The sequence below is a fragment of the Chamaea fasciata genome, unplaced genomic scaffold, assembly GCF_029207755.1.
Source record: "Chamaea fasciata isolate MVZ Bird 193981 ecotype frontalis unplaced genomic scaffold, bChaFas1.0.hap1 SCAF_1, whole genome shotgun sequence".
Lineage (NCBI taxonomy): Eukaryota > Metazoa > Chordata > Aves > Passeriformes > Sylviidae > Chamaea > Chamaea fasciata.
In genome coordinates, this window is record NW_027094086.1 from 136,763,467 (window position 1) to 136,789,897 (window position 26,431).

The 26,431-nt window shown below is 39.1% G+C and overlaps 1 protein-coding gene across 1 annotated transcript in view; it reads left to right on the top strand.

The window, feature by feature from the left end:
* MYO3A (myosin IIIA) overlaps positions 1-26,431 on the top strand; it is a 114,144-nt gene that overhangs the window by 77,712 nt on the left and 10,001 nt on the right. Inside the window, exons 20-30 of the mRNA XM_066199217.1 lie at positions 790-943; positions 2,165-2,253; positions 3,982-4,111; positions 6,522-6,601; positions 7,221-7,298; positions 10,115-10,320; positions 12,455-12,566; positions 13,190-13,352; positions 17,216-17,339; positions 18,140-19,058; positions 19,720-19,858. Of these exons, the coding sequence (XP_066055314.1) occupies positions 790-943; positions 2,165-2,253; positions 3,982-4,111; positions 6,522-6,601; positions 7,221-7,298; positions 10,115-10,320; positions 12,455-12,566; positions 13,190-13,352; positions 17,216-17,339; positions 18,140-19,058; positions 19,720-19,858 (2,194 nt within the window). The remainder of the gene's footprint in view (positions 1-789; positions 944-2,164; positions 2,254-3,981; positions 4,112-6,521; positions 6,602-7,220; positions 7,299-10,114; positions 10,321-12,454; positions 12,567-13,189; positions 13,353-17,215; positions 17,340-18,139; positions 19,059-19,719; positions 19,859-26,431) is intronic.

The following is a 26,431-nucleotide window of genomic DNA, read 5'->3' on the forward strand; positions in this document are numbered from 1 at the left end:
ATTCAAGATAAAACCATTGCAAAATACTGTGGACACATTTGATATTTGTTTTTTCTTAGTATGGGAGGATTCCAGAGATATTTGCAGTCTTCAGGAGAAAAACAGCCAGACCAAACAAAACAAAAAGCAAACAAAGAAGTCCATTCCACCAGCTTTTCTGTTGTTTTTAAATCTTGGGGAATACCTTTCCCTAGTTCCTTTAAAGAAGTGAAAATACGTTAGATGCAAACCTGAGGCAATTTATTTTATTCTTAGGAAGTATGTACACAATTCTTTAATTTTTAGAAAGTATGTGCACCTTTCTTCTCCACATAAGAATTTTTCCAGGTGTTTGAGGAGGGTGATCAAATGAGTAAAGCCACTGGAGTAAAGCCAAAGTAGTAATTTTTTTAAATTTTAGCCATCACTTAGATCTAAGCAATGAATTGGGAATGTAAATATAGCTCTAAATGGTTAAGAAATTTTCTACATTTCAGATCAGGGAAATAAATAGACCCTGAGGTCTCTATTTGCAAACAATATACTTTATCTTCTTCAACTCTGTTTCTTTAATTTTTGCTATTCCTGTAAAGTACCTTACTTTACCAAATATGCCATAGGAGTATTGAATTTATATATTCAAAACCAAAATCCCAGCTGACATTTATTTCTGCAAAACCTTGATGTCTTTAGTCCTGAGGCATACTTTCTCAATGTAGTTTTAATTTGCTACAATTGACAGTTAGTGAATTATTTTCTGTAGTGCTTCTGTATACACAGACAAAGCATGCCTTCTGTTTCTTGCTGCAGAATGAATACCTTTATGAAGGTGTTGATGCAAGAGTGATAGAATATGAGGACAACAGGCCTCTCCTGGATATGTTCTTGCAGAAACCAATGGGTTTATTGTCTCTGCTGGATGAGGAAAGTCGATTCCCACAAGCAACAGATCAGACACTTGTAGGTAAGTAAATGGTTCATTTCACAGTTTTACAGCTTGTCTTCTGTTCAGTTTCTGTTTGGCATGTACAGTTCCGACTACATGCTAGTTATGCTTTTAGTGAGCCCCCATGTCAGTGTCACTGTGTGTTTGAGGGAGACATACATGCTGGGATGGTTGTGTCCTTGGAGTTCATAGAGAAACATCAAGAGCGCAAATGAACCTAGGCTGCTGATCCAGGTTGCAAGTTCTCCTGCCTTCAGGAATTTTTTGCTGCAGAGCTTGTAAAGTAAAAATCAAACTGAGTTAAAACTCTAGGTTCATAGACCAAGAACACTGTTTGAAAGTTCAGTCGTGTTCAGTTCTGAGATTTTTGATGAGCAGTACCTGAGCAAGAAGTTTAATACTTTTTAAGAGTAATGACTGCAAACATGCTTCAGTGCCTTTCAGCAAATTATGCTTTCTGAGTGTTTTCTATTCACAAATTAAAATTAAAACACCTAAAGTCATTGTAATTCAGATCCTGAATATTTCAATGCTGTTGAGTAGCTGCAATTACCATTGACTTCATTATTTCAGTGGTATTTCTGTGCAGATAAATCCTGGTTTTACTCATTTTTGAATGTGCAAAGTGTCAAATTAGAGTTTTAGCCAATCAGAAAACCTAATAACATCCAGTAACAATGCTCATGTTAAAGCAATTCATATGAACTTGTTGTTTTTTTATCCTCATGCCTTTTAGTCTACAATACAGAAGCACTCAAGCAACCAGTAAATGTTTCCTCACAACTTCTCAAGGAATCCTTAGGAAAGATTTCTGCATTGTTTGATGTATTTAGATCAAAATCTTGGAAAGACAAGCCCTGGAAGTGTTCAAAACACATGTGGATGTGGCACCTGGGGATGTGGCTTAGTGGTGAACAGAGTGGTGTTGGGTTAAGGGTTGGACTCAATGATCTTAGACATCTTTTCCCATCTTAATGATTCTACGATTCCATGATTTTCTGAGGTCACACTTTAAAAAATTGGAACAAAGTAAGTAACTTGTCCAAGAGCTCCCATATTCTCTATCCAGTATCTTTTGTTACAAGACCATTATGGTATCTCTGTCCTTGAAAACATCAGTGGCTGTTTTGTGCCTCTGCAGTGGCTGAGAAGTCAGGAAATATCCTTGGAGGGTTACAGCTTCAGAAGAGAATGATTATACAGTAACTTCAGTAAGATAAGCTATGTGTTTCCTTTCAGAAAAATTTGAAGATAATTTGAAATCAAAATATTTTTGGAGACCCAAAAGAGTAGATCTAACCTTTGGAATTTATCATTATGCAGGAAAGGTAAGACACCTGATGATGTTAGCTGGGGTTTGTGGGATGGTAGGTCTGGAAGGAAGTAGAAGAGGTCACCAGGGTTGGTTCTCAGCAGTCATCTCTTCAGTCCAGACGTGGGAATGCTGGCAGTGCCTTACATATAAAAAGTAAATGGAAAAGTTATTATCCCTCATTTTAAAAGAAAGCAATAGCAGGAGTGTATTTTTCTTAAATGTCACCAGGTAAATGAACTGACTGCAGTATAGAAGACCCAAAACCTAACTGGTATGTAATGCAACTCAGTGCTCATCCCCTTAGTTCCTCAAAGTTCTGCACCATGCTTGTTCCCACTATTTCTAATCAGGATTCAGCTCCATTCTTTCTACTGCCTCCTACACGCCATCAGCCTGTCTTAGTTCTATACTTTGTCATCAGCCAGAGTGCAGGCTCTGCTTCCTGCTTCATTCAGTGATCAGCATCCTTCCTTCCCATGCAAGGTGACTGGCTGCATGTGCCCTGCAAACACAGGAGGAGCTGCTGTTACACTGCAGCAGGATGACTCTGGTCACCTGAACCTTGCCTTGGAAAAGCAGGAGCTCCCACCTCCTTCTGAGCTCTTTTAAAGGGTACAGAGTGAGGTCTCACATGGGAAACCATGTTGGGTCTGTGCAGTGCTGGAGCAGGCCTGGGAAGAGACAAATACTGCCCATCAGCTGATGGAAAATGCCTTACCCCTTATGTAAGACAGCCAGCTACAAAGAGCCTCTTGTAACTCCTCTGAACCTCATCTCCAGCTGAGTTGCACTTCACCAGCATAGCATAACTCACTGCAAGGAGTGGAGAGCTAGGTCTCCTTTTACCATTCCTGTTACCAGCCACTGAAAATGGGGAATTACACCAGAGCCCCATCAGTGTTCAACAAACTCCTTCATTAGGGAGTTTCTTCTGCTGTCTAACTTATGTCTCCATTCCTGCCATGTAAATTCATTACCCCTAGTGCAGTTTACTCTGGAACTGGAGAACAATTTATTTCCTCTTCCTTTACAACTCTTTTTAATCATTAAAGACTGTTGCTGAGTTGTATTTTGATGTGTTTTTCTAAATTATGTATCCCAGTTTCTTCTACCCTTCTTGGCAGGTCAAATTTTCCTGTGAATCCCTTAAACCATCAAGATAGAACACTGAAGTTACATTTTGAATTAGGTACACCATTCCTGGAATTTTAGAGAGATTTCAATTTTAGAGAGATTCAATATGCTGTTTGTGATTCTGCAAACTTCCTCTACAGTTAATGCAGAAATCCCTAAGAAGAGTTTTAAGTCCTGGGTCCAGTACAGCATAATATGAATAGCACAGAAAGATGGTACAGTCATATGGGTAATCCTGTGTGATGTGGTTGAAGTCAAGTGCATTGTTAATTGTGCATTACCACATATACAACTGTAAAGGAGGACTGCAATACACTTCTCCTGGTGATAAATCCACACAGGTTAAAACTACTACCTGCATTAGGAGAAATAAATATCTCAAGCTACTTTGGAATGATAGATTTGCTTTTAGTGATCTGCATCATATCTCATTATTGAAAATGTAGAACTTTCAGTGATCAAAAAAAAAGACTATAAGTGAGAGTGAGCCTGATGGGTGAAAAACTATTTGTGTGTCATGATATAGTAAAAGCCCTATTCCAGAAAGCTTAAATTTACAATCACTTTTCAAAACCCAAGAAGATTTATAAATGCACTTTTTAAACAGGTTCTGTATAATGCAAGTGGATTCCTAGCCAAAAATAGAGATACTCTGCCAGCTGATATTGTGCTGCTACTGCGATCATCTGAAAACAACCTGACACGACAGCTGGTAACTCACCCTCTCACAAAAACAGGTATTGCTATTGTGGTGGTCTTCCTAGTTTTCTCCAGCCTTCGTGATGACCACTTCCAGGTTTCATATGACTACTCATTGATGACATTATACACTTTGTGGCTTCACTTTCCAACCATGGAATCTATACTGAATGGAGCTGCAGCCATCTCAAGCTGCAGGGGAGGGATTGGTCTGGTCAAATGCCAAGGAAGTGGTAGAGACTTCTTTCAGGGTCCTGTCTTCAGGGTAGGGGATCAAGACAGGGAGTGGAGTGCATCTCTTGAGTTGAGGACTGAACAGGAAGGATGAGGTAAGTCACTGTCCTGTTTTGAACAGGGCATATATAATTTGCCTCAGTGCAATTTATCTCTAAGTGGTAGAGAACAAGGTTGGGGCTCCTAATATCTGCTGCGAAGACTGAGAAGACACACTTCTATTTTCAGTCATAGAGTTCGTTACAATAGGTGATTGATGTGGTCCTTGTAGTAAGCTCTTCCTCAAGAAATTCATAAGTAGAGGTGGAGGAATAAAACTAGCTCTGCAGAAATTACTCCTAAATTTCACCTTATTTGAACTATATCCTTGCAAAGTGTCCTACTTTCCACTGCAGGATGATGGGTAAGTCTCTTTACAATCAGTTGGTTATTGTGTTGTAGTACTCCCTGTGTGATGGCACTGATGCCATACAGTAAGTACTTTACAACATTACTTTCTTGTACAACTACATGGGAGACATATTTCTAGTGGAACAGAAAAGCTGAATTGGAAGAGCCTAACGGAAATGAAAATGTTATAACTTACAGAAGCTGGGGTTTTGGCAAGGCTTCTGTTCTTTACAAAGGGAGCTTTGCTAATAGAATGCAAAAATTGGTCTTGGAATTTTATTTTAAGTGAGTGTTCCTGGGAAAGCACAGAGCTCAATACCCTTGCCTGAACTTTTTGACTTTTTGATACCTGCTAATGTACTAAATGATAATTCCCATAGAGTCAAAGTAAGCATCCAAATGGTTCTGAGAACTGATCCCAAGTCTTAATGTTTTGCAAGATACTGGTGGACTAAAACAGACTCTGAAGGCTATTTTAGTCCTGTTAAATATTGTGAAACTCTGCATGTGGTATTTCAAAACTGACTCAAACCATCCAGCTATAGCCAACTAAAAGTGAGGGTTTTGATCCCTCTTCTTTATCTAGAATCAGAGTCATTGTGAACATTTACCCAAAGTCCAACCCATCTTGCCTATCTCAGGTGTTTCTCTTGGGATGGGAAAAATCTCCTCTGAAGGTGTCTCTCTCCACTGAATACAGCAGGGATCCTGTAGACACCTTATTTTCAGATAGCTAAAGTCAGCTGTAAGGAAACCTTTTTCTTTCCCACCCTGTGATATTCAGCTGAACTCCAGGGAGGTTTAGGCCTTGATATCATCACATAATACCAGATTCATTACCATGACGCATATTTGCAGCTGTTATTCCAACTCTTATCCACCTCTTCCTGATAGTAGCTGAGCACAGACAGATATAGGCTCTCCCAGTGAAGAGGGAGATCCCAGAGATGTTATGTTATTAGCAGAAGCAGTGGTAGCATGCAGCAATGGTTAGAGTTTATCAACACAGAGAGACATGATGGAAAGCTCAGCAGAATTTTCATTATTCCTTGAAAAGACCAGTGTCTTTGGAAAGCATGCCAATGCACCTAGTCCTTCAAAGTCATCATAATGAAGGTATTGCTTGACTTAGAATTCCAGAGTTAGAGCCTTAAGACTTTGTCTGTGCTAGTAAACCAAACAGAGGCAGTGAAGAGTAGCTGAAACATTCCCACAGGGCTGCTCATTCTGATTAATGGCTAGAATGCCTCCCTGGGGCATGGCAGCTCATAGCCATAGCTCATAGCCTCCCAGGAATACCCAGCCACACTTCAGAGAAAGGACAGGGTAGTGATGGTTTCCAGCTCTGTGGTAAGCTATAACCTTATTTTTACCAAGGGGTTGAAAGAGTAGTGAAGATTAGAGTTTAGGTGTATAATCATGAGTCATGCCACATCACTTTTCCTCAGGGCCAGAGAAGGGTATAAGCACATTTTTCTTTAGCTAATATGTAGCATTAGAGCTAGAATAGTTCAATAACATTCTTAGGGTAAAATCACATAGATGCTCTATCTTGTCTTCTACAGCAGTCTGTTTATTTTGTTATCTAGTAGATGACGTATGAGCTGAAGGAGAAAAATAATCTTGTTCTGTGTTCATGCAACTTCTTCAGAGTTCATTCCATCCCAAAGGTTAAAAGGGAAATGAGCACATGCTCTGAAAAAGTCAATGACATTTATAATCATATGGTTGCACTGGGAGCTTGAATAAGGTGGTTCAGGATTGTTCTTAGTTTAAATGAGATGTAAGCACTTTGGTAGATTGCTTTTTTTCATCTTCCCATAGGTAACCTGGCACACACCAAAAGCAAAACTACCATCAGTTATCAAATGTGGACCTCCCAAAAATCTATCAGTCATACAAAGGTAAGAAAACTGATTTTGCGATTCTGCATTGAAGCCTGATTTAAACTAGATAGGCAGTAGTTGTTTTGGTATTGAAAGTAAGCAAGTAACCCCTTCCTTGGTTTTTCTCCCTCTCCTATTTTCTTTTCTGTTTAGCTGGATATCTTTGTGTTGTGCAATTCATATTCCTTCCGTGAGGTAAAAACCTAACATTTCCCTTCTTTCTGGCTATAGTTTTATAACAACTTCCAGGGGAAAAAATTACTATTTCCCAGCTGTATTGTAGCAAAAAGAGAAATTAAAATATTGGTGTGGAGTATAGCCACATTCCTTAGAGAACTATAAAATTAACAGTGATTATGAAATAACAGGCAGGACCTCAGATGTTGTCCAGTTATTTGTGGCAGTTATTAGATGCTCTGTTACCAACTTGTGCCCTTTGTACGTGTGAATGTTTGTGTATTGTGTAGCAAAATATTGGTGTAATTGATTTGTGCTAGTGATTATGCTGTAACTTTTGCTGTTTAGAATACTTTTTAAATTATTTATGTTCTGTGAGGGGTGCTTTCTTGGGGCATTGGAAAGGGCACTACAGGCTAACTGGAGATAAAAAGTATAATTTTTTTCTTCCTCCTTCTAGAATGAAGCAGGAGATACTGGGCATCATCCAAGAGAAACAACCAGCATGAAAACACAGACAGTTGCTTCTTATTTTAGAGTAAGATATCAGATATTTTAATAAATATTTCTAGAGTACAACAAATGTTTATTCTTTTACTTTTTGAAATGCACCTGTTGAGTTAGTCAGTGGTGATCCATTCAGAGTTTGTGAACTGCATAAATGTTGCAGCAGTCTGTGCAGTACACATATCTCAAGAAGATTGTGATGTTTCATCTTTAACTGTACTTGATTACACAGCCACATTGCTGTCATGATGATGTATGATGATCAATATTAATGTTTCAAGGAAGATAAAGGGAGATTGGACAGTAGTGGTATAGAATTTCTTTAAGAGTTTAAGAAAGAGGGCAAAGTTAATTGGAAGCAGGAGCTCTAGAGAAAGCTCTTGATGGTCACTGCACAGAGGCTGCCTAGAGTTCATCCTTGTGGCTCCTTCAGCAGAGCTCTTCCCAAGCGCTGGCTGTGCTGCTGGTCCTAAAATAGAAAATAGCAGTGAAGAGCACTTTCCTCTGAAGTGGTGCAGGGTTTGTTCTCCTCTGAATTTCCAACTCTTGTTTAGTACTCTCTCCCAGCAAAGCATAAAGTGGCTGAGGGGATGTTCATGATGAATTGGACACACAGCTCAAAGGAATAACAAGTCTGCTGATGACACTAAACTGGGAGAAGCTGTCGACTCCCTTGAGGGCAGAGAGGGCCTGCAGAGAGACCTCAACAAATCAGACAGCTGGGCAATCACCAACCATATGACATTTCAGAAAGACAGTGGCCAAATTCTGCACCTGGGATGGGGCAGCCTGGTTATGTGTAGAGACTAGGCAATGAGAGGCTGGAGACCTGTGCCACAGAAAGGGAACTTGTGGTCCTGGTCCAGGGCAAGTTGAACCTGAGCCAGCAGTGCCCATGCAGCCAGGAGGGCCAACCCTGTCCTTGGGGGCATCAGGCACAGCCGGGCAAGGGAGGGGATTGTCCTGCTCTGCTCTGAGCTGGGGTGGCCTCACCTCAAATGCTGGGGGCAGTTCTGGGTGCCACAATATCAAAAAGGCATTACACCATGGAAGAACATTCAAAGGAGGGTCATGAGGATGGTGAAGGATCTGGAGGGAAGCCGTATGAGAAGCAGCTGAAGTCACTTGGTCTGTTCAGTCTGGAGGAGACTGAGGGGAGACCTCATTGTGACCTTCAACATCCTCACAAGGGGAAGCAGAGGGTCAGGCACTGATCTCACTCTCATGACCAGTGACAGGACATGAGGGAAAGGCACAAAGCTCAGTCAGGGGAGGTTTATGTTGGATATCAGGAAAAGGTTCTTCACCCAGAGGGTGAAGGCCCTGGAATTGGTTCTCCTGGGAATGGTCACAGCACCAAGCCTGTCAGAGTTCCAGGAGCATTTAGACAATACTCTCAGGCACATGATGTGATTCCTGGGGTGTCCTTCGCAGGGCCAGGAGTTGGACTTGATGATCCTGATGAGTTCTTCCAAGTCAGTACATTCTATGATTTTAAGGCCTGTAGAAGTTCACTTACATCTATGTCAGAACAATGAGGAGCCAGATCTCTTTTAGATACAGTTGCACAGCTTTGTGGATTGTGAGGGATAATTTCAGTTTAGGTATCAAGGTGGTCCAAAGCTATACACTGTTAGAATATTCTAGATGGAAAAAATATTGAATCTCATTCAACTTAATGTCTGTGATTCAGTGCATTCAACACTTCTAGCATCAGAGGCTGCAAATGAGTTAATTATGTTTACACTTTTCTGATACTATTTTCTGTAGTGGAAATCCTTGTTCAGATCATGATAGCTAATGCTCCTAAATGAAAATTCACTTTCAGCCCCACTGGTTTACTCATACACAGAAATCTATGGGTGACTGAGAAAAGCATATGCCATCTCAGACCGGATGGAAAAAAAGATATCCATTAGCATGTCCTACTTGTTTGTGTTCAGTTGGCACACTAGTGATGGAGCTAATTAAGCACTTTGCTGCATGGTGCAGCTTCTGTCCAGAATGGAATTGCACATTTTAATAGGAAACATATGGCTCTTGATGTCCTACACTGGTTTCATGTAACCAACCTACTGCTGAGCTGCATTACCTCCTGGCTGCTTCTTTCTGTTGAGTCAGGTTGAATCTTGAGGAATGAGCCTCTTCATTTGTGTTTTAATAATATCTTCCCATGAAGCAATTTTTCAAAACACCAGTCAAGGTTGTTTACAGTGAGATTTCCCTCAGCTGGCATGGGGAGCTACAGGCTGTATGCCCTCTGCTAGCCTGATATGCTGGTGAGGTGGGAAAAATGCAACTTTGGAATTGTGATCTTCTAGCTTTTCCCTCCTCAGAAGTTTCCTCTTGGCAGGGCAGTTATTGTATCACCATCAGTCTATACAATGAACAGGTTATCCAAAGATCTGAGCATTTCAACCAGCCCTTCTTCTGGGGTAGCCTTAGTTTCCTCCAGTCTAATGAAGGAATTGAAATATTTTCTGGCTTGTTCCGCTTCCCATCCATAGATGGATGATTTACTCTCTAGGTGAACAAGAGTTTTCAAATAGGTGACAACAATAAAAAGAAAAATGGCTGTAATTACCTAACAAAGCTCCAAGATAAGCAAATAAATGTAAGGAGTGTAAGTTGTTCTGTCAGATGTTGGACATCGTGGAAGTCTGTGAGAATGTCCTGGATGAAATTTAGTACGTTTATTTGGAATCAGCGTTTCTCTCAAGTAGTATACACAAGTAGCTTAGAAAAGCTAGAATTGTTTTTGGGTAATTTACTTCATCTACTCTTAAAGTATCAGCTTAAAGAAATGTAAATGGTTTTGAACAGGATTCTGATCTTTTGTTTTTTTAGTATTCTCTGATGGATTTGTTATCGAAAATGGTCGTTGGCCAGCCGCATTTTGTCAGGTGCATCAAGCCAAACAACGACCGGCAGGCAAACAAGTTTGACAAAGAAAAGGTGTTGGTCCAGCTGCGTTACACGGGAATTCTGGAGACAGCACGGATCCGAAGACAGGGCTACTCACATCGTATACTCTTTGCTAACTTCATAAAACGGTAACAACGAACGTGAAGAAGCTCTTTTATCTCCTACAATTGCTGTCCAGTGCTTGTTTAGCACCAGCAGAGTTTTTGGCATGGTCTTTGGAAAAAAAAATACAATGACATTTCCTGTGACAAAGAAGGTTGTAGACTGGATGACCAAGAGTAGTTCAGGCACAAGATTAGTGACCTGTTTTTGATGGGTAGGGAAAGATGATGAATCTCTGAATGATTTTTCAGGCTCTCTGAGCATTTGGGTAAAAATATACTTGCTTATTCTCTGCAAGTTTCTTTAAGGACTTGAGTTTTAGAAATTTATTACTTCAAATTAAAGCCAAGAATTTACAGCCACAATATCCAAGGAACACCAATGTTCCTCTAGCTCCCAACCTTCAGCACTTTGCATCATCTGCTTGTGCAGGGTAGATGATAGTTTGGGATTCCTAGTCTAGGGCTGAAAAGTTAATTGAGTGCATAGTGTTGTTTAAAATATAATTCCTAAATATTAGTCACTTGTTTAGAAGGAGAGTAATGAACTCTTTTAAGTACCCTCTTCCTCCACCCCAAAAATCTTTACTTCTCTCTTACAAATAAAGACCCTGAGTATTTGCCTCAATCAGAACAGAGATGTGTGGAATGGAGGTCAAAACTGGGAAGAAGCAAGCATCACCTATTCAGATAGAAGCACTTAAAAGAAATAGTGCACTAGAAACAGAGAGCTAGCAGCAGAGTGCTGCAGGGGCATGAGATGAAAGGGGAACAGCAAAGTAATGTTTTTGTAGCCCTGTTTCTTGACAAAATAATCCTGGAACTGTTGCTGTTTTGGAAGAATGCAACTTTTGGAAGAGTGCAGCATGGGAAAAGATAGTTATCACTACAAGATGTGCTGTAGCTTTTTGTGAGAGCTTTTAATATAAACAAAACCAAAAACAAACCCAAACTTAACTGTTCAGGTAAAATAGATAAAAGCAGTAAACATAATGGGGTAGCTCTCTAGAGAGCATGCCCCTGATTACAGTGAGGTTGTGCAGATCTCTGGCACTGAGAATGTGGCCCTCAAAGGAAAAAGGATTTTTATTAAATGTATGTCTTCTTTCGAATCTGGGTTTTTTTAGTAGTTGAGAGTTGCAGGTAGGCCTGAGACAATGGCACCATTATTTGGTTATAATAAAATAAGCCAATTCATTGTGTTTTACGAAAAGAAAAGGAAAAAAAATGAAAAAAAAATGAACTATAGGTGATTAGTAAGAAATCAACATTGTCTTTTTTTTTTATTATTCCATGAGCAAACTGTTATTATCATTTAAAGGTGGTAAACCCAGGCTTTGTGTTTAAAGGCTGAATAACAAGAAAAAAAAGCAGAATGTACTGTCAGGAAGCACACATAATTAATGTAATTTTCTTAAATTAAAAAACCCAAGATAGATATGGTTCATCTTGTTACAGAGCATTTTGGAAAGTCCTGGAACAAACAATCTTTTCTATCCAGCAGCTGAGGTGGTGTATCACAGGTAATTTTTATGAGTGAGCATCATGACCTCTTTTCCTAGTCAGAATTAATTCTGAGTAACGAGTTTGCCAGATTAAATGTTTACAGATGATGTGTCACAATGGCACTTACATATTCCAAAAGGATCTGCAAAACTGATTCCAAGGAGCTAACAAGAGCTGGGATGCATCTCAGATCAAATTAGTTATCTCAAAGGTAGATGGCCTAACACATGAGATAAGATAGGAAACTTTTGTGACATTTTTAAATATGAAATAATATAATTTAGGCAGAAAAGCTTTAAAAATAGTTTTATATTTATTTTTATATTGCCACTGAAATCACTTTCACAGAATGTAGTGAGCAGGAAAGAAATGGTGTGCTACTCTACTTGGGTTGAATTATTTTTTAAAAATCTTCTGGTGTTGGTATAGAATTAAAAAAACCTCCAGGGTGTGCAATATGTCACTCATCCACTTTTGTTTGAGTTTCTTAGTACTGCATATAAATAACTGCATTTTATTTCATATGCTGTTTTGGTTTTTTCAGTGCTATGTTTTCTTTCAGGCAATTGCTTTTATTACTTAAAAGAATGGTTTAAATGTATTTGCATGTATTACCCTCCATTAATCAAATAAAAAATCATGCATTTGTCTTTAGGTATTACCTCATCTGTTACAAAACAAATGATGATCCTCCAGTCAGCCCGGAGACCTGTGCTGCCATCTTGGAAAAAGCCCACCTTGACAACTGGGTTCTTGGAAAAACTAAAGTAATTTTTTAATATACTGTACCTTCATCATTCCAGTATGCCATTGTCTATGTATTAAACAATTTGTTTTCTCACTCATTTGGTTGGAGTAGCTCTTGGTCTCTACTCTTTTTAAAAAGCAAAGCCCTTAATATACACCAGGAATGTGTCAGTGACCCTTATCCTGCACTCATTTTTCAGGACTTACATGAGTTTCATGCTTGATAAAAGCAATTTAGTGAATAAACAATGCTTTAGGTTTAAAATTCGGAAACAGAGAAATTGAAGGTTTCAGATTTGGATCACGTTTATGTAACATACATTAGATTTGTGAAGTCAGCAAAACTGCCAAGCTTGTAGTTTTGAAAACAGATTTATAGTTACAGACTGAAGGTTTGCACTGAACTTTAAAAAATCTGTCCCTAAAAAAAATAATAAGCAGGGACTGACTAACGATGCTGAAGAGTAAAGTAAAGTAATATCCCAAACAATGAAAATGCACTCTCTAAGAATGGTGCAGCTACTACAGCTGAAGGGTCTGTTCATCATTGAAACCAGCTTGTAACTCTTCTTGATGTTAAATGGATCGAGAGAATAAAGGCCTGGAAAGGTAACTAAAATTTTTGTTTGTTTCTCTTTTTAAGGTATTCCTCAAATACTATCATGTGGAGCAGCTGAATTTAATGCGGAAGGAGACAGTTGATATGATTATTTTGATTCAAGCTTATGTCAGAGGGTGGCTGGGTTCGAGGAGATATAAAAAGATAAAGGAACAAAGGGAACAAAGTGCTATTAAAATACAGTCAGGTAATAGCTTTAAAACATTTAACATTTTGCTTAAAGCTAGTGCATGTGTACAGTTGATAGATGAATGTGCATGCTGGTTGTGGATTTTGCTCTTTTCCTGCTGCTACATTTGACAAAATGTCTTATACTTGGTCATATCTGTTCTTAGGAAGAAAAAAATTATTTTAACCAGGTTATGACAATCTCTTTACTGAAATTACATTTATCAGTGTTACATTTAAAAGGCAATTTTAAGAATGGAAGGGTGTGATTGCACAGATGATACTCTTATTAATAATATTCTGACATGCACTGACAAGGTTGTATAATGTAATAATGAAAATAAAATATATTAACTGTCCTAGATAATAAGGCCAATTACCCTGTTGATGGAGGCATCAACTGATTTTTTTAATACTTTCAAACATAATCTTATTTTGCATTCTGATTATCTTGTTTTATATTAATTTATTTCATAACAACTTTACTCACCAGAAAATGTATTTTTTATGTAGATTTACTATTTGTGCTTGTTTGCCATGTTTTTTGAAAGATAAAGCCTGCAAAATATTTGTGAATATCTTAATATAGGTCTGTAATTCCAGAATATTTTTATTCTTTCTTGTACCTAGTGGATTACCTAATTTTTAACATCTCTTTTCAGCTTACAGGGGGTTTGTTGCTCGTAAAGAATACAAAAATGCAAAACATAATAAAAAAGTGGAAGAATATATTACCAAATTTCAAGCAAGTAAGAAATATTTGCTTTCTTGGCTTTTAATGTACTGTCCATACACAATATGTTGACCCAGATTCTGACTACACTGATTGACTATGCTCATTTGCATGTTCTGAGGCATAGCTTATCTATTATATATCTATATACAGTGTTGAAATGAGTCAGTGTATTCTGTTACCTGTACCTCAGAGTGGTTTAGGCATTTTTGACTGATGTGAAGTGGGATGCTCAAATGCCGTAGCAAATCTTGTCACTCCTGGTCTGAGATATTGAAGTACACAGCTGCCCAGCTATGGGTATTGTTGAAACCCACACAACACTGTGTGCATACCATGTGTGTATGGGTGCTGCTCCATTAGGAAGAGGGTTTGTTATGTATCAGTAATGGTTATATTCAGGAAGACTGCAAGCTGTAAATTTGCTCATGTCTCTTTTTCGTTTTTGCCATTGCTTTGTTTCTGTTTTGCAGCCATAATGACCCTGGGCCCAGGTGTTGCTATGGGACATCTCTTTTTGCTCCCTGAACTTTGGTCTCCCCTGTCTCTGCAGAGACATCCCCAAGCTAGACACAGTCTAGGCAGCTCTGAAATCAGGAGCAGTACAGCTGGAGAGACATGGGACTGAAGGCCAGGTTGGATGGGGCTCTGAGAAACCTAGTCAAGTGGAAGGTGTCCCTGCCCGTGGCAGCAGGGTCGGAACTGGATAATCTTTAGTATCCCTTCCAACCCAAACCATTCTATGACTTTATGATTCTATAAAAACAGCTGGCACAAATCTGCACAGCATTTTCAGTAATTACAAAGGTGGCAACCCAAATATAAGCTAGTGTTGCCAGTACCCAGGCTATCTAGATTTAAACAACCTCAGATACACCTTCATGAGTATATACCACCACCAGTGTTGGTTTTAATCATTGTAAGATGTGTCTGTTGATTGCACTGGGCCAGTGTGTACTGAAGATCACTTCACTATAGCTGGTAGAACTTCATCAGTGTAGAAAACAATCTAAAACCAGCATAAATCCAGTAATGTGCCAAAAACGATTACATATCTGAACTTTGTCAATTTCATTAGGATATCATATGCAAAAGGATAAATTTACCTCTTCACTCTGTTGATGTCCCCAATGTTTCTTTTTGTCCACCTACTCTGTCATGTCTGCAGTTTCAACTTTTTCAGTGCAAAACAAACCAAAACTAAAATGAAGTCCATTTTTGCTTAGCTCTCTCCATTTCTGCCCATTTATTTCTAAAGCAATACATAACTCCTTTTCCAGTTTGAAAGCAAAGTTTAGAGAGCAACTGTCTCATAACAATTTTTCTTAGAAAACCTTAGAGGTGAACCAGAGTAGTCTAAAAAGACCAGATGCAGCTTATATTGGCATGTCCATTCATAACTTGATTTGCTTCAAAATAACTCCCGTTGAGTTCCTTTTATATAAAAATGGAAAGAGAATTGGCTCAGAAATCCAAGAAACTCAAGAAGTAGTCCAAGTGCTTTACAGTTTCCACTTTTCTAAGACCCTGTCAAACTGAATATAAAATCCAATTGTGCTGCTTCCAATAAGTATTTGTACTTCTTTATCCTTTATCCAGTTGTCAAGGTGTAATTTATTTCCATTTTATATGGTGCTTCTTACATTGATTGGCTACACCTAGTGGAGCCAAAGCTGGTGTAAGTTATGAGTGGGGAATGCTAAAGCACATAAAACTTAACACTAAGTTATATGAATGTGTTGGAACAGACTGCTCATGCTCCCTTCTTATTTTCAAGTGAGCTTGACCTTTTCACTGTGATGCAAAACACTCTCAGCAGAGTTGAAGAAAGAGTCCCATATCTACCATGTCCACAGGGTATTTAAAGCACCTGAATATACTATCCCCGGACTCTTGGTACTGTATTTGGAAGTAGAGTTCAACAGAAATATTTTGACAAAACACTATGTTCTTTTTATTTTGCTAGGGATTAGCATATTTGAGCTGAATCCCTAGAATTGCAGATTTGTCCAAATCACAGCACTCTGGAGACTGTGCCAATTCCCATTAGGAAATTATTTGCAAGTTCAAAAATTTTGAAGCAACATTCTGAATGGAATTCAGTTTCTGACTAGGACACTTCAGTGTAGATGTCCAAATATGATCTAGGTGTCTAAACTGCTGTTCTAGTCAGTAGAGCCTAGAATAATTTTATTCAAAATCAGTAAATGCTCGGCTTATTTGCCCTCATACTGGTATCTAGTGTCATTTGAGGTGCCCTGGTTATCTTGTCTGGCCTCCAGCTTTCTTTCACCTGGTATACCCAACTTTTCCTGTCCAGAAAGTCCCATCTGTCCTGTTCTTTCCGCCAGCTCCATGTGGATACCCTGCTATCCTGGAGCACTTCAGATGGCACCAGATACCAACGTGCTGGCAACTGCATCAGGGCCCCAGTGACCCATCAGTGCCTGCATGGCTCAGGGAGAAGGCCCATGTTTGAGTCCTTATTTCTGGTTCAGACCAGAAAATTAACCTTGTGCCTCCCACAAAGCACAAGTAGGGAGTTTCTCTGTCACAGTGAACCTGGTTACTGTGGAGCTTAGCACATCTTTCATGCTGAGCCTTTTCATTTTGAATAATGAGTCTGCAGAAGGAGCATGAGCTGAGTCTTCTGTAACTGCTGAGCTATAAAATTCTCAGTTTCTCTCTGATCTACTGAATGTTCAGCTAATTCCAAGCCTGTGCCAGTTGACAGCCTGGTAATCTCTATAGGCTGATAATCAGGCATTTCCCATAGAAATTAAAGACAGAGTCAAATCAATTGCCTGAATCAGGCAAAGCAGGTACATTAAGCTCAGAGTCATGTGTTCTAGAGGCACTTCTACAGCTCTGTACTTCTGTACTATTCTGCATCTTCCTATATTTTCTTTATTCCAACAAAATATGAAAAAAGATCTTGTTTGTATCCCCATGTAGAATAGGTACAGCTTTCTGAAATCTCAAAAAGGTTTTATGGGAATCATTTCAGATAAAACATAATCATAATAGGCACCCTGGTCTGTGTTTCCTTATTAGCTTTTGTTTAATGCTGTTAGCATTTGACTGTTTGAAATGTATGTGACACCCATTGCCTCTTGCCTAAGGTTGTTTTGCATTACAATTTGTATCAGTTGCCAGAGGATACTTACTCAGGAAGAAGAGAAAAGAACTAACTGAAACAAGAAACAAAGCAGCAACAACAATTCAGTCTCACTACCGGGGATATAAGGAGAGGAAGGTCTTCAGAAGCAGGAGGTAGTGTTATTTTCTCTTATGTCACTCAAATGTGTCCCTTTCCAGTAATTACAGCACTGAATAACAACATTATAAGATAAGAGTGAAGCAAATTAGGATTATTCTAGATATGTATGCAGAAGTAATGTATATTTATGTGAAGGTTTTTAATGGTAGTAACCAATTTTCTCATCTTTTCAAGCCCAAGGAATAAAGGCACATTTAGGAGAAAGATCAACAATACTGTACCTACCTGTAATGTTAATGTAATTTATAGATGAGTGTCTTTTTGAAATTAGCTCATAATAAAAAGTGTTCAGACAAGAGTGAGATAGATGTCTGCAAGGAACTGTTCTCATTTTAAGTCACTGTTTAAGATAAGAAAAGGTGATGACAGGAAACACAGAATACCTTTAGGACTGTGTGTATTTATACATTCTTGAGACACTAAAAGGTTTATGCCTTATGTTTTTGTTAACATTTAAATTAATTCTTTACTGTTTTATCAGCTCTCACACAACCTACTTTGACTTCCTGGCAATTTTCCGTGAAGTTTAACAGGGATGTCCCTTTTAACTTGAGAGATGATGATGTTGATGATAATAATATAATCCCTTTTCACTTTAAGAGATAACAACAACAACAACTACAACATAAACTGCTGTCTTTAATTCCAACTATATGCATTAAATCTTTCCCATGTTGCAATGTATCAAATTGCCAGTTAGTACACAAAGACCACCAAAGGTAAAGTTGTAAAGTTGTCTCTATTCTTCATCTCCTTCAGTTGTAATTTTTTCCAAAAACTCTGTCCCATTCAGGGAATCACTTAGAAAGCAAGAAACTGAAAATGTCACAACCATTAGCAAGAAGGAAAATGATGAAGAACTTGAAGATCCTGAGGAAAGTCCAACTGAAGTGGAGAGTGCCCTCCCTAAAACAGAAGAAGCAGGAGCTGCCATAGCAGAGGATGAATTATCTGCTGTGGAATTCCTTGAAGCACAACTGCAGCCAGCTCAGAATGATACACTGGAAGAAGTGGCAAGTGAGGAGACTCCAGATGAGCCTGATGCTGTCACTGACAGCAAATGCTCTGGGTGCAGTGACACGGGGAATGTAGAGGAGCAACAGCAAACATCTACTGAAGGAGAGGCAGCTTCTGTGAAGCAGAACCTGGCAGTAGAAGAGGTTAGTGAAGGTGAAGAACAGGACTCTTTGGAAGAGTTACCCAGCAAATCTTCTGTCAAAACCTCAGCTGAACCTAGACCTCAACAAGAACAAGACAATCAAGACACACTCAGTGCAGACTGGCAAAATCAAGAATCTGCTGTGGTGCAGCCAAGGACCGACAGGGACGTGGAAAGAAACCACCTAAAGTGTGAAGCAGCGATGCCTACAGGAGGTAAAGGAATCACAAGAAAAGAGTCACTAAGGAGAGGCTCGTGGAAGCAAGCTGAGGCAGAAAAACAAGGTTCAGAAGACAAAGAGAAGGCAGCTGTGGTAATTCAGAGCAATTACCGGGGTTACAGAAGGAGGGGACAACTCAGAAAAGAAGGGAAACTACCTTGCAAAAGTCAAGAGAAAACTATAAAGGAGCCAACAGAAGCAACACACGTTCAAAATAACAATCCCCAGACAACAAAAGGTAGGGAATGCACCAGTGCAGAGGCAGAAGACTCTAAGACACTGACGGGAGACTCAGAGAAAGAGGCCTGTGATTTGGCAGCCTTTTCACGACAGGTAAGAAGCTTCTAAGCGATGTATGTGGAGCATAATACTCTGAGTAGTGACAGAATGGCCAGGTTATTTTACTGACTTCTATGGCACCAAGGTTTTGCTCTCTAAACTAAGACAGAGATTTGTAATATGTGTTCTATAAAAATGCATATTTTGGTCTGCAAGAGAAAATAGCATTTTCTGGAAGGAGGAAAAGTCAAAAGAGTACTGGCAAAAATAATGTTAATCTGATTTAAGTTAAATGCAGAAGCTTTACCTTTTAAATGTTTGTTTACCCGTCAAGATCCCTAATTCAGTACACTTGCGAAATGTCCCTGTAAATGAAACTAAAGTTGCTGTATCAATGTCAGAGACTTGCACATGTGCAGAGAAGTATGCCTACAGGTCTAGAAGCAGTCTTGCATCAACAATGCACTATATGTGCACATATGTGAACCAGTAAGAAGTAGCTGTAGGACTGGACTGCAATGTTGAGTTTCCTATGTGTCTTTTTTTTCCCATCTTCATTTTTTTCAAGAGATGAGGAGGTAAATGTGGTAGGGGTATGCACTGCAGTTGGTGGAGCAATACCTTTTAAATGAATTCTCTAGTCTAATATTTTACCTTTGATTACCTTGGAATATGTATACTTATTTCTATAATAATGTAAAACTATATTTTTCAGATATCAAAATTATCTGAAGATTACTTAGCATTGCAGCAAAAACTGAATGAAATGATATTGTCCCATCAGCTGAGACCAGTGATGATGTCCAAAGATAAGCAAGCTAATGGCCGGCTTTCTTCTCATGTTTGTCAGTCAGGTAATGTTTAACCTTACTGTTGGCAGAATTTTCATTTGTAAAGAGGACTGACAAGAAGCTACTCCTGATCATTTCAGGGAATGAGTAAGATGAGTTAATTTCAGCTGCTCATATTATTCTGGCTGTATATTTTTGTACTAAGCCCCGTATCAGTACATCTCTGGAACACAGTTTCCAGAGAAATACCCAAACCTGGTTGGGATTTATGTACTTACTGTTTTTCTTGGTATTTTGTTTCAGTGCTGCTTAGGATTGCTGAATGAATCTTTGTGAGACCTAGACACACAATCCCTAGGAATACCTTTATTTGGTATAAATTCCATATTGGCTCTTGTTAACTCAGGTGTCAATCAACTGTGTGTGCTATTGGTAGGATATGGGACTGTGCTTCCTAAACAAAACAGTTTTTTAGGTAATATGTCAAAAAATTTACTAAAGTTTATGACATATATGCTGAATGAATTTTCAGCTATCCACAGATGTAACTGAAGTTATTCAAAACCTGTAACTCCTACCCATGTTGGTGGGTATGTCCTTAAAATTGCATGTAAAGTTTTATTAATATTCAGCATCCTCTAACTCACACACTTAAGACGGCATAAACTCTAGAAATACACTCCAGAGTTATTTACATTCTAGGTAACATGGGCAGTGAAGGTTCCCAAAATGCAAACATGGTTGGAGCAGCTTGGGTGGCAGTGGGGAAGTGTACTGGGAGAAGAAAGAGGACATGGGATTCTGAGCATTAAGACCTGTGCTCCACCAAAAGGATGCCAAAGAACTGACTGAGCTGCTCAGACTTCTGCTGGAATAGATGTAACAGGGAATTTTCTCAGCTCGTGTCCAGAGCTGCAGGTGGAGGAAGAGGAGGGCAGATGTGGCAGATAACAGGCTGTGTCTCCATATGTGTGGCAAGGCTTGTGTGAGTTCACTGCACTGCCTCTGAGGAAGAGCTGGGATAAAATCTAGGACTGTCTCTCACTGCCCAGAGCTAGTTGTGCTATTTTCATTTTAACATTGTAGATTCACTTGTCATGTGTGATGAAACTTCCTTCTGTTCCCATGACTACATTGAAAAGACCTTTAAAGTACTTTAATCCCACTTTGGAGTCCTCTCAAATGGGCAAGCTGCTAAAATGAGGGCTTGGTGTTTACACCTCTGTGTGTAAACTGGCTGCTGATGGGTAATCTGTGTAGTTCAGCCTGTTTCCAAGACCAAAGTCTGCAAGAGAAAAGAAACGGGAAGTGGAAAACTAAGTGCCGTGACCTTTCATTAGAGACAGAGCAAGGTTTGTGATTGTCAGTAATGGTCTTCTATTGAGTTCTCTACTAAATACTGCTGATTTTTACAAGATAAACCGGAGAAATTAAAAATGTATGCTTTGGAAAATACTCTTGGTTCTAATACATTTTCCAACAGAAGCTAGGGAAAAGAGGTAGATAGAGGAAAAGGGAATATACAAATCCCTGTTTTATCAGTTAAAGATCTCATCACTTGCATGAGTGCACCAGGTGCAAATGTACCAGTATGTTCCTACCATGTGCAAAATGCAGTGAAGTCTACCCTTCACACTGGTATTAATTGAAGTAGCTTTGCAGGAGACAAAATCTTGCCAGGGTTTGTCGCCTGTGTATCCAACCCTGCCTAAAGGGGTAACAAGTCAGTCTTTATCTCTGAAAATGTCGCGCTGCTGTAAAACCCTGTGGTGTCACAGTGCAGAAGTTTTCCAGTGGTAAAGTATGCTAACCTGTCCACTGAAAAACCTTTCTTGGTGTGGAATGTGAACTTTCTTTTTCTATACTTGAACGTAATTTATATGACAGGAAAGCTGGTTTTTTTTCCAGCTATGACCAATGCACAAAATAGTGAACACAAATACACTGCAATAATTCCACAGTTTGCCTTTAAGCCAGTTGGAAACTGGCTTTATCACAAAGTTGTATTGTCTTAAGTAGATGTTTATTATATCAAACATGATCTAATTAGATGCGGAGAATATTTAAGTAACAATATGCCTGTGTTCAGTTCATTTAAGTTGTACTGTCTAAAGCACAGGAGTTACCAACATTCTGGATATCATATTTTCTTCCTCTATAGTAAAATATCTACAAAATCCCCAAAGATTTGAGGTATGGCCCTGAAGATGGTCCTGCTAAAGTGGAGCAGGTAGACGAGGTGATCCCCTGCCTTATTAGCAGGGAGGAACCTTCCTGTCTACTGCCTACATTATGTGTTACAGTAGGATTTATACACACTCATTTACAGAAGGATATGCTTTTACTGCAGCTTTCCCTCTAGGGCTGCTTTTCCTGTCCTACTGTTATGAAGGCAGGGATTGTTGAACTTTAAGTGTTCTTTAAATCATGTGGTATTTACCTATTTGTAATTACGTCGGTCATTTACATTTATTTACATTTTTTCATCAGCTTCACTAGTTTTATATGTTGTTTCACAGCTATGGCACATGAATTGTATTTTATAGCTAGATAGGAGAGCTTGGCTGCCTTTGTCTGTGGGTAGGTGGGCATTGTGCAGTAACACAACTTACCACTTCCTCTGATAAAATATTATATTACATTTGCTACCCAGAGAAGCGGAGGAATTGATGGACAGCTGATGACATACTGTGACAAATGTTCACATTTTTAAAATGGTTTGCTTATTTGTTTGTTTTTAATAAAAATGCAAAGCTTGCAGTTCAAAGAACATCTGAGCAAAAGGTTAATTTAATCTTAAACCCACAAGGTTAAGTTGTTAAATGAGTTTCTTCATATTTATAAAATGCATAAAGCAAGCTGCATGAGGTTCCTGGAATAAACAAAATACCCTGTGGCTAGAATCCCTGAGCAGGTTATATTTGATTCTTACATGCTTTCAGCCAAATGTAATAGCTGCACCCCAGAACTGCACCCTTGGACTGCTAGTGAGCCTGGGGTTGCTGTGGTGTCAGAACAGATGCACAAATGGCTGCTGTCAAGTTTTTTGAGATCAAAGCCTGAAGTGAGGGGAATTTGATTATTATGGGAGGAATTTTTTTTTCTTTTTTTTTTCCAGATGAATCATAGAGCTCATCCCTCTACTTATTAAATGACAGTTCAAGTACAAAATCGGAGGAAGAGAATTTTCTATATTTAGAATGAAATTTACGTGGTATGAGGAACCCCGATGCAGCTGAGGATATTTTCAACTAAATGCAGCAATGAGACAAGCAGGGTTTTCATCCAGGATTCCTCCTGCTGTAGGCTGTCAAAGCACTATTTACAGGAATTTAATGGGCAGGCTTTGCAAGCAAAAGGGGGCCTGTGTAGCACTGGGTGAGCAGAGCAGAATTCACCAGCCAGACTTTCTTCTTTGCAGGTGAGTAGTCAGCCAGGGAGCACTGAGGCAAGGGACTGGAGAAAAACAGGGTAGACAAGCACTGCTGGCTGGTGGGTCTCAGCTACAGGAGTGGTCCTTTGGGCACCACACAGCCAGGATGTAGAAGATCTGTGTTGGGAGTTGCTCAGATCCGTGGAAGAACACAAGATCTGTGAGGTTGTGGAAGTGGAATTTTTCTTACATATCCTCTCTTAAAAAGCAGTAATCCCAGGTCACCAGACTCAGAGAAATGAGAGGTGCTGGAGCAAGTCCAGAGAAGGGCAACAAAGCTAGTGAAGGGTCTGGAGCACAAGTCCAGTCAGGAGCAGCTGAGGGAGCTGGAGTTGTTTCACCTGGAGAAGAGGAGGCTCATGGGTGACCCTGTCATTCTCTACAACTGCCTGAAAGCAGGGTGCAGCCAGGTGGGGGTTTGGCCTCGTCTCCAAGGCAACCAGGAAAAGAGGACATGGCCTCAAGCTCACCAGGGGAGACATTGGGAGGAATTTCTTCACCGAAAGAGTTGCTAAGCATTGGAATGAATTTCCCAAGGAAGTGGTAGAGTCACCATCCTTGGAGGTGTTTAAAAAACAGCTGGACATGGCACTTCATGCCATGGTGGCCAAGGCTGGACTTGATGATCTTAGAGGTCTTTTCCAAGGTCTATTATTCTGTGATTCTGTATTAGTGTCAGTCAGAGACTGAAACTGCTTACCTCAGTGGGGCTGTGGGACTTAGGCGTGAGAGATCAAACAACGTCAACCTCTGCTGTATGCAACCTGACAGTTCTCAGTCTCTTGCAGTTTCTACTTCTAGGTTTGCCAGAGTAATCCCTCTGAGTTTTTTCAGATTGCTAAGAATTTGCAGCCATCAGCCGTAATTTCCAAATCTGGCTGTGTTAAACATCCCATGAATTAAAAATACCTAAAATTTACTAACCAGAATGTTGAAGAGCAGTACTTTTCTTGGTCCAAATTACAAACTTGAGTAGTTACATCCTCATGCTGTATACAATGAGAACAGTAAAAAAGTATGCACATAAATGTTGTAAGCAGTAATACCTGTTAGCTTCTCATTACCAAGTCCTGGAATCCCAGTTGCTGTATTTCCATTCTTACTGATTACTTTCAACTCCCTCTAAAAAACCTATCCAATTACTGCTTTTCCTCTTGTTTTTCTTCCTTCTTGATTCTGAGCCTGGCTTTATACTTCTGTATCCATAAGATGTGGAACAGTTCTAAACCAAGCATGTAACATTTCACTTAAATGACCTGAAGATGGGTTTTTCTGTTTCTCCAGGTGGCTTAATAAGGAGACCTTTGGTCCCTTAGATTTTTATCACAGCTGTAACCACACTATTTCTCCAGTCTTCAGTATAAAATCTGTTGTAAGTCATAGTTAATTTACATTAGCCTCCACAGATGTTGATTCCTCGAGATTGCTGTCTTCCAAGCTTATCATTGTATGTCAGAATGTACAAACAGTTCAACCTAAAGGGCTGTTGATACTGACTCATCTTTATTCAAACATTTCTTGCTCATCCTTGGATGTTTCAAGCACATGCAGCTCTCCTCAGATCCTGGAGTTTCCGGTGGTGTTCAGGATACACATACATATTGAATACACTTTTCAGTGTATTTGGATCTTTCAGTGAGGGCTGACCATGAAAGTATTAATTCGTTGTAGAATTGAGTGTGTGTGGAACTTAGGTAGGAACCTTTGCAGTAGTGCTAACTGAGCTAGCTGAGATACTGATACAGATAAAGAATTTTTCTTAGATTTACTAAATGTTCTTGAATGTTATTTGGCAGCCACACTATTCACATCCCTTTCCTGACCCTTAACTCTGCATTTCATTTTTTCTCATGGAGAAGAACTTCAACTTTTATTATCATCACTGTTTAACTTCTCAATTTTTTTTTTTTGACTAACCGAGTACTGACTGGATACACTTGGGAAGTCTGAGGAGGAAAATCCCCCATTTCAACCTGTTATTCAATCTGTCTTCCTCCTGGTAAACCCTTTAGGGAATGTCTGTGTTGCATCAAAGTTTCCAGTTTCTCTTACACATTGCTCCTAAGGCATGTGTCCCAGCACTGACAGCACCTCTTCAGGTAGATCCAACAGCAAGGTGTGGGCTGGCAGCAGAGATGGGGGTCTCAGGACAGCCCTCCAGTCCTTAACTCTGCTAATGACTTACTAGGATGTAACCTTAAACAAGTTTCTATGTGTCTTTCTGCATCTTATTTACCCTTTTAGAAGGATAGGGATGGTAGTGCCAAGCTAGCAATTCCAAAGCACTTTAACAGCTACTGGGTGAATGGGTTTTGTACCAGTGTTGTAAAATATCCATTTAAATGACTGTTAGAGGGGAAACATTGGTTTTCTTTTTACATAGAAAGCACATGGCCAGATCTTGCTAGAGATACTTTAAGTCTTAAGTAAAAATAAGCTACAATAGACTTTACAATGGAGAGACTGGACTTCAATAAAAACCTTTTCTTTGTACTGGAATACAGAAGCAACATAGTTGCCCTGTTAATAAGTGAATTATTTCACTTCTTTCTGCTTCATTGCCTGCTGCAGAAAAGTACAGGCCATCTGGAAAACAAGCACATCAAACTCACCATTTATCAGACTTGTGTATTTAATTTGCACCCTCAACCTTTGATTTTACTAAATAAATTATTTCTGTATTTATTAGAAATTAATAAAAAAGCAAATTTTACTTTGTATTATCCAATACAAGTAACTACCACATCTGCTAACTTTTGGTAGCAGTGAACATGCAAATCTAAGTGCAAAAGGAAATAATAGCTTCACTTTCTGGTGAAACAAAGAAAGCAAAACCTTACTGTGTGATTTGGAGGCAAAATTCAGAAAATGAATTTTCAGCCCTATATTCAATTTTAAAAAGGAATGATGAAGGTCCAAGCTTAGAAGGCTGCCTGCCCTAACATGGTATTTCTTTCCCCTCAGTTCTTTTGCACAGCTTACACATATGTATAACACAAGAGCCAAGATGAAAAGCTTTTTTTTTTTTTACTGAAACCTTTATCATTGTCAAAATGGTATTTTTTGAATGAGTAAAGCAGTCTTCTTTGCAGAGCACACACACAAGAAGTATACAAGTAATTTCAGTTGGAATAACTGTAATCTAGAATACAATAATGCTTTATCTGTTTGACATTGATGAATTAAATACTGTAACAGCATAC